The following is an 8,728-nucleotide window of genomic DNA, read 5'->3' on the forward strand; positions in this document are numbered from 1 at the left end:
GAGATAGGCGTTATCTAGTGTCTGTCATCTGAGCATCATGTTATCTAGTGTCTGTCATCTGAGCATCATGTTAGTGTAATCGTTACCCATCGCGCCACAAAAGCTGCGGCCCTTGCAGAGCAAGGGGAACAACTACTTCTAGGTCTCAGAGCGAGTGACGTCACCGACTGAAACACTATTAGCGTGCACCACCGCTAACTAGCTAGCCATTTCACATCGGCCACATTAGCTAGGTGTTATCTAGTGTCTGTCATCTGAGCATCATGTTAGCTAGGTAGTTTATTAGGCTACAGATTAAATAAATGAACTTCACTGTCTCGTGAAAGTGCACGGTGAGGAGCTTGATGCTACTTTCCAATAAATATCGAGGGTCTTATTCTGGTGACATGATGAAATGTTAAAATATTCTCGCTCTTATCCATAATAATCTCATCCCGTAAACTAGCCTAACCGCACTGTATCCGCGATCAGTTGACTGGAGCGCCTGTGCCATTACCAGAGGAGACACATTTGCTATTTAACACAACAGTTTCAGTTGTTGTTGTAACAAAACAAACCAGTAGAGTTGAAAATAAGACGGAAACACATTGAACTGTAGATTTTATTTATTCAGTACATGAAAACTTAAGCTAAAAAGTACATAGTGTGCACTACGTCATCACGCACTAATTTATTTTATTTTTATCCACAAGTCAATTTGTCGGAAACCCCCCCTGGTGGGGAAAATGGGTATATTTTCTTCATGCGGATTTTTAGAATATTCGCATTGAAAAATCTGTCGCCATAGTTTATGACGTCTATGATTGTACTCAAGCAGAGTGGGACATGTCTGTCTCTTATGTACAACTGGCTCGATCTATCTACCACGGAATTCACTTTTCACCGTTTTTTCCTCCTCTGTGTCATTCTCGTCTTCTTTAAGCCCAGATCTAAAATTGAAAAATAGAAATAGAAAATTACTGAAATGTTTAATTTTTTTTTTACAATTATATAAGTTATGGACCAAAAGTAATAAATGATGCTGTTCTAATGAAATAGAATGGAGAGGGCACGGGCATCAGTGAAAGACAAGAAGAAGAAGAAACTAGGATAAGACAGACAGTAGCAGATGTTACAGGTTCTAGGTTGGTTAGCATGTTAGCTTTAGCACACTGATTGCAGTCACCTCGTTAGTCAGGATGTGTTTCACCTGTGCTGGCCCAGAGAGTGATCTCGTTAGTCAGGATGAGTTTCACCTGTGCTGGAACCAGCTGGTCGTTAGGACCCGCTGGCCCAGTGCGTCAGCTAGAGAGGATATGTTGGTAAAGCTACACCCTCACATTAGCGCTTCCACTTTAGTTAGCCAAAAATAGTTTTGTTTTTTCCCCTTGTTTGTTTGGCTCCATATTCATTTTACTCCCTATCCTAAATTGGAGTTTGTTGATTTCCTTTAGTTTTACCTCTGAGGTAAATGTTGTGAGCATTCATTGTGTGTGTCTCTTATAACCCTTCTTATTAGTTGCGTGCCAACTTTCGGTGGGTGTCTTTCAGAACCCCATTTGAAATCCATTCCTGTTTTGTTTTAGATGTGAAAGTGACTTTCTGTGAATGTGCAACATTTTGTGTGTGGTCCTTTTGGGAAGGTAACCCAGGTGATAACCCCTATCCCTCACCCTGAGAGTGTGGTCCCATGACCCTGAGCAGAAGGCCGTTCCGTCAGGAGACAGGCGCAGAGTGCTGACACGGTTCTCGTGTCCAAACAGGATGGACACCCTCGTCCCCTTCAAGACATCCCACACGTTGATGGTGTAGTCGTTGTAGCCACCGAACAGTAGCCGGCCTGAAGAATGAAAAAACACGTCCTCTTTCAACCAATAGAAACGTAACACATAATTTTTGATGAAAAGGTTCATGTGAAAGCAAGCTATTCTTATTCAACAGCAAATAACATGAATTTAATTTAGTGCAAAATCATTATGGGTTTAATTAGTGAAATTGATCAGTGAAATCATTTGTTTTATGTGGTGAGTAGAATAAGGGCTTTATTCGCTATGGATTGACTCGATCCCTGAGGGTATTGCGTCTTACCACTGAGAGAGAAGTCAACACTGGAGGCACCAAATATGATGCTCTCTTTGGAATAAATGGCCACTTCTCTGTCTGCCCTCAGGTCATAGAGACGACACTGAAACAAACAATGCTTGTTAATGTTTAGATTTATTTTATTTTTTCCCCGCAAATGGGGTAAATTATTATTATTATTTTCTACAAAGAAATGACTTCATGAACTTTGACATAGAAAGGCAACATGTGATCAAGCAGTAAATTATATGGATGATGCCTTACTGTAGCGTCATCGGAGCCTGAAGCAAATGCATCTCCACTGGGGTAGTACCTGATGCCAAGGAAGGAGACAAACGCCAGGTAATATAAGAAACCCAAGCAAACGGGAGGGTAGAGTACTCCGACTTAACATTTAATACATGTCAGTGTTGACAAGTGGTATAAGTCGCTTTGAATAAAGTCATATCTTGTGACCTCACCTGACGCTGTTGATGTCTGATTCGTGGGTTTCGAAGGACTGGATGCACTGGCCTGAGCGCATGTCCCATACATTGGCCTTCTTGTCACAGCCCTGCACGAGACACACATAAGAGGATTCTGGATTCACACATTAATTGCTGACTTTTTTGACAGGTCACCCTCACAAAAGAGGGTTTAACCTCAAGGGCATTTCAGGGTTAAATAAAAGTAGAATATAATCAACATTATGTAAAATGCAACACAGTCTCTCTGCAGTCTGGACCACACATGCCCCCTAGAGGCAAGGGAGGGAATCTCAAGTCCGCCACTATTTCATCACTATGGTGCCCTTCCATCTGTTTCCGCTTATCATTTAAAATCTATCTCTTGGAATAAAATAAAATAACAATTTGAAAGGAATGTTGTATGTTACAGTAGGACTGTATGTTTTTTGTATATATATATATTTTTTTTAAGTGAAAAGAGGAGGGAGAAAGAAGGCTTATAGGAGCAGTCATGCTGGTTTTTTTTTTTTCTCTCACAATTTCTCATTGTGAGACTAAGTGAAATACTACTAGTTGTCTGCTCACTCCAGAGACGAAGGTGTTGCCGGTCTCAGAAGGAGCTAGGTCGAGACATAGAACATCGGCGGCGTGTCCATGGAAACTCTGTAACAGCTGACCACTCTCCACATCCCATAATGCACAGGTTCCGTCTCCGCTCGACGTCAGGATCTGGAAGACAAGGGGTTCGTCACAAACTGCATCTTGGGATCGCAACACAATACTAACTGCCACTGAGTCACCCATTGAATGTCAATGAAAATTAGACTTAAGGTTAGGATTCACCCCATAAATCTACATCCAGGACTGGTTTCACAAACCCTATATTAGTCTAATTTCAGGACTAAAAATAATTGTCACTGCAGGTTCTATATTGAATACATCAGGGAAAACGGCTCCCAGAGACCAAAGTACAACCACACTACTACCAATAGCAGGGTCAGAGTGAAACCATTGTTCAGAATTCAGAATTCTCTGACACGGACCCATAAATAGAAGAGTCTTGGCCGAGGCTAAAGCATGTGACTAACTATATCCAATGGGGAACATTTGACTGTTGTGAATTATTAAACAAGCGTAGAAGTTCTTTCCAAGTACAGTACAGTATGACAGGCTGTGATTTCCCATAATTTATTTGCTATAGGAAAGTCAACTGATTTAGCAGTAATCAAGTAATTCAATGAGTTATAGATAGGAACGAATACAGAAACCTTGATAAAGACGATAACAAAATATACAAATGTACAACAAATAATCATTACATCAGACGAAGGAAGAAGATGAAGAGGTGTCTCGTCTAACCTGCATGTCTGAGTTGGTGAAGCTACAGGCAGATAAGTAGTTGGTGTGCATGGCGACAGACTTCTTCTTCGCTGCCAGGTTCTCATTCTTGTCCAAGGACAGAGGGTACACAGAGCACTTGTTGTCCAGACCACTGAAATCCAATCAATCGATCAATCAAATGTTTATTTATAACGTCTTTAACATCAACAGTTGTGTGTTACAGTAACCGGGGAGGAGGAGCACAGTGGCACAGTGGAGAAACGGAGCGTCTGGGTGGAGTACAGGGACTTACCCACAGGCTACTGCACATCCAGGAGTATAGGGACTTACCCACAGGCTACTGCACATCCAGGAGTATAGGGACTTACCCACAGGATACTGCACACCCAGGAGTACAGGGACTTACCCACAGGCTACTGCACACCCAGGAGTATAGAGACTTACCCACAGGATACTGCACACCCAGGAGTATAGGGACTTACCCACAGGCTACTGCACATCCAGGAGTATAGGGACTTACCCACAGGATACTGCACATCCAGGAGTATAGGGACTTACCCACAGGATACTGCACATCCAGGAGTATAGGGACTTACCCACAGGATACTGCACACCCAGGAGTATAGGGACTTACCCACAGGATACTGCACATCCAGGAGTACAGGGACTTACCCACAGGATACTGCACATCCAGGAGTATAGGGACTTACCCACAGGATACTGCACACCCAGGAGTATAGGGACTTACCCACAGGCTACTGCACATCCAGAGGGGGCGTAGGCACAGGCCATCACCCAGGTGCACGGCATGGTCACCGCGTGCTCCTAGAGGACACGACATTATAAAGATACAATCAGCAATATAACATCATGGTCACCGCGTGCTCCTAGAAAACAATTGTCGTGTTTGAGGGCATAAGTATTCATCAAGGCGACGAATTTCTGATCTTGATCACACAATAGTTATTTTGTATGCAAGGTGATTTGATCAGTGATTCTGCACAACTGCAATGTTATCCATCTCAAATACACAAGGGAGACTTCAACACCATGACATCATCAAACTCAGTGGAGAAACTTCCTGCTTACAGAAATAAGCAACCACAACAACAACAACAGAATTCAAATCCGCCAAGGAAATATTGTGTCTTCTTATTCCCAATGTTGGCACGCTTCTAAGGAAAGGCTTAAAATAAAACTTGCTATGAAAACTAATGTCTGCGGCCCAGACGGCAACCAACTAATGTGCTTCCGGGACTGTGTTTGTTATGTAATTGTGAGATGCAGGACTCCCTCGCAAAAGAGACCTTGGTTTAAATGGGATTCAAAGGTCAAATAAATACAAATACAGTGCACTACTTTTGACTAGGGTCAATAGTCAAAAAGTAGTGCACTATGTAGGTAATAGTGCGCCATTTGGAACGTACACTCGTACAACGTACGCTCAAAGAACTACAGAAGTCTTAAGTAAAAAGAGGATCCAGTCAATTTTATAGCCTTTATTTTATTTTGTATCTTTATTTAACTAGGCAAGTCAGTTAAGAACAAATTCTTATTTTCAATGACGGCCTAGTAGTGGGTTAACTGCCTGTTCAGTGGCAGAACGACAGATTTGTACCTTGTCAGCTCGGGGATTTGAACTTGCAACCTTCCGGTTACTAGTCCAACGCTCTAACCACTAGGCTACCCTGCCGCCCCAGGCTACCCTGCCGTACTGTTTGTGGAGGGAGAAGAAAGAGTCCCTACCTTGTTAGTGGTGAAGGCATCCCATACAATCACTTTCCCGTCCTGAAGATAAGTTAAGAGGGGAAAAACATTAGAAGTAGCACACAAGCGTAAGATTCTCTACATCTCCAACAAAATATGGCATTCATTTGATAACCACTGAAAGCAGTGCATATTAGCTGAAACAACAACCCCCCCCCCCCCCCCCCCCCCCCAAAAAAAAATTACAATATTTCAGCGCTATGGACCATAAGTATATCAAGGGAGACGACTGGCATGAATGCATCTGTTTAGGAGGAACCTCAAATTCCCTGATGACAAGCTTACAATCCATTTCAGCACCATGGACAGTGACCGCCTGGAGTGACGACTGGCATGAATGCATCTGTTTAGGACTTCAGGAAAATTGTACATATAATCCAACACTCACCTGTGATGAGCTGACGATCCTCCTCTTGTCCTTACACCAGTCCATGCAGAGAACTTTGTTGCCATGTCCCTTCAGAGTACGCCGGGTCTTCATGATAAACTGGCCCAGTCCATCCACTTTCTCTGCCACCTGGTGTACTGTAGTAGGGACCAAGATCCTAGGTTAGTGTACTGTAGTAGGGACCAAGATCCTAGGTTAGTGTACTTTAGTAGGGACCAAGGTCCTATGTTAGTGTACTGTTGTAGGGACCAAGATCCTACGTTAGTGGACTGTAGTAGGGACCAAGATCCTACGTTAGTGGACTGTAGTAGGGACCAAGGTCCTATGTTAGTGTACTGTTGTAGGGACCAAGATCCTACGTTAGTGGACTGTAGTAGGGACCAAGATCCTACGTTAGTGGACTGTAGTAGGGATTAGGGACCAAGATCCTAGGTTATTGTACTGTAGTAGGGACCAAGATCCTACGTTAGTGTACTGTAGTAGGGACCAAGATCCTACGTTAGTGTACTGTAGTTGGGACCAAGATCCTACGTTAGTGTACTGTAATAGGGACCAAGATCCTACGTTAGTGTACTGTAGTAGGGACCAAGATCCTACGTTAGTGTACTGTAGTAGGGACCAAGATCCTACGTTAGAGTACTGTAGTAGGGACCAAGATCCTACGTTAGTGTACTGTAGTAGGGACCAAGATCCTACGTTAGTGTACTGTAATAGGGACCAAGATCCTACGTTAGTGTACAGTAGTAGGGACCAAGATCCTACGTTAGTGTACTCTAGTAGGGACCAAGATCCTACGTTAGTGTACTGTTGTAGGGACCAAGATCCTACGTTAGTGTACTGTTGTAGGGACCAAGATCCTACGTTAAAGTGGTAAATTCTGGACCAATATCCGACATTAGGGCATTGTTGTAGGGGATCAATCTAATGTTGCAGGGGATCAATCAAATGTTGTTGGGATCAATCTAACTAATCTAGAGTGGTAAATTATAGGGGACTAGCATTAGCTATCGTTAGTGTACTGTTGTTATAGGGACGAAAATCCCGACGTTTGCCTGTGGTTACCATAATCCATCTCATCGTGTTGGGGATGAACGTGCAGTAAACGGTTAGAGATGTTACATTAATCTCTCTGATCTCAACCAGATCGACCAGCCAAGCATAAATCACGGATGAATATGAATAATGGTACAAACCGCCATCTGGGCTAGGCTATAATAAAACGGTGCTTTTGAGTGTCAATGGCAAATACAAGGAGAAATCTCAACCACAGCCTAGACTATATGTGTAATTGCAGATGGAAAACATGGACGAGCAAATGGCTACAAATAAACCATGTACAAATTATGCAAAAAATAATACATTTTCTTCAAATGACCGATTCAATGCACTGTGGCCTAATAATAGCAATATGACAAATTCACAATATTCTGCTTTTAGAATCTATTATATAGATATATTCTAATATTATGGTCGTGTTTACATGTGTCATGCAATCCTATTTGGAAGGCAGATTATGTTTTCATTCGCGGGGCCTTCCCTTCCCCTCTCCTCTCTCATTTTCAGCACCACTCACGTTCGACATCGTGCAGTTTCGCTCTTTCGTCCTCCAGCTTCGTTTTCAACGTATCCGATTCTGCTTTTAGGTTAGTGAGAGTCTCATTCGGTTGAACCTCCTGTGTAGCCATTTCAGGGTTTATGGAAAATCTCATATATTCCCGTTGTCAGAGCAGCGTCGGGACGGCAAAAAGGCTCTTTGCAAACTGAAGGCTCGCAGCTGATTCAGCTGTCATGACGTCAGATAAAAGATGATCTCTCAGTTTTCTAGTAGGGAAGCTGCCTCTAGTAGGGAAGCTGCCTCTAGTAGTAGGGAAGCTGCCTCTAGTAGTAGGGAAGCTGCCTCTAGTAGTAGGGAAGCTGCCTCTAGTAGTAGGGAAGCTGCCTCTAGTAGTAGGGAAGCTGCCTCTAGTAGTAGGGAAGCTGCCTCTAGTAGTAGGGAAGCTGCCTCTAATAGTAGGGAAGCTGCCTCTAGTAGTAGGGAAGCTGCCTCTAGTAGGGAAGCTGCCTCTAGTAGTAGGGAAGCTGCCTCTAGTAGTAGGGAAGCTGCCTTTAGTAGTAGGGAAGCTGCCTCTAGTAGGGAAGCTGTCTCCAGTAGGGAAGCTGCCTCTAGTAGGGAAGCTGCCTCTAGTAGGGAAGCTGCCTCTAGTAGGGAAGCTGTCTCTAGTAGTAGGGAAGCTGCCTCTAGTAGGGAAGCTGCCTGTAGTAGGGAAGCTGCCTCTAGTAGGGAAGCTGCCTCTAGTAGGGAAGCTGCCTCTAGTAGTAGGGAAGCTGCCTCTAGTAGTAGGGAAGCTGCCTCTAGTAGTAGGGAAGCTGCCTCTAGTAGTAGGGAAGCTGCCTCTAGTAGTAGGGAATCTGCCTCTAGTAGTAGGGAAGCTGCCTCTAGTAGTAGGGAAGCTGCCTCTAGTAGTAGGGAAGCGGCCTCTAGTAGGGAAGATGTCTCTAGTAGGGAAGCTGCCTCTAGTAGGGAAGCTGCCTCTAGTAGGGAAGCTGCCTCTAGTAGTAGGGAAGCTGCCTCTAGTATGGAAGCTGCCTCTAGTAGGGAAGCTGTCTCCGGTAGGGAAGCTGCCTCTAGTAGGGAAGCTGCCTCTAGTAGGGAAGCTGTCTCTAGTAGGGAAGCTGCCTCTAGTTGTGAAGCTGCCTCTAGTAGTAGGGAAGCTGCCTCTAGTAG

The 8,728-nt window shown here is 43.8% G+C and overlaps 1 protein-coding gene across 1 annotated transcript; it reads right to left on the minus strand.

The window, feature by feature from the left end:
- Positions 1 to 584: 584 nt before the first annotated feature.
- gnb5a (guanine nucleotide binding protein (G protein), beta 5a) lies at positions 585 to 7,798 on the minus strand. The gene is made up of 11 exons (XM_036969247.1): positions 7,577 to 7,798; positions 6,004 to 6,140; positions 5,595 to 5,636; positions 4,597 to 4,673; positions 3,867 to 3,999; positions 3,093 to 3,236; positions 2,523 to 2,614; positions 2,326 to 2,374; positions 2,068 to 2,164; positions 1,653 to 1,819; positions 585 to 929 (listed from the first exon to the last, which is right to left on the minus strand). The coding sequence occupies exons 1-11, from the start codon at positions 7,710 to 7,712 to the stop codon at positions 918 to 920; spliced, it is 1,086 nt and encodes a 361-aa protein (XP_036825142.1). The 5' UTR covers positions 7,713 to 7,798; the 3' UTR covers positions 585 to 917.
- Between the last annotated feature and the right edge of the window lie 930 nt (positions 7,799 to 8,728).

Source organism: Oncorhynchus mykiss, chromosome 30 (assembly GCF_013265735.2).
Source record: "Oncorhynchus mykiss isolate Arlee chromosome 30, USDA_OmykA_1.1, whole genome shotgun sequence".
In the NCBI taxonomy this organism is placed as follows: Eukaryota; Metazoa; Chordata; class Actinopteri; order Salmoniformes; family Salmonidae; genus Oncorhynchus; species Oncorhynchus mykiss.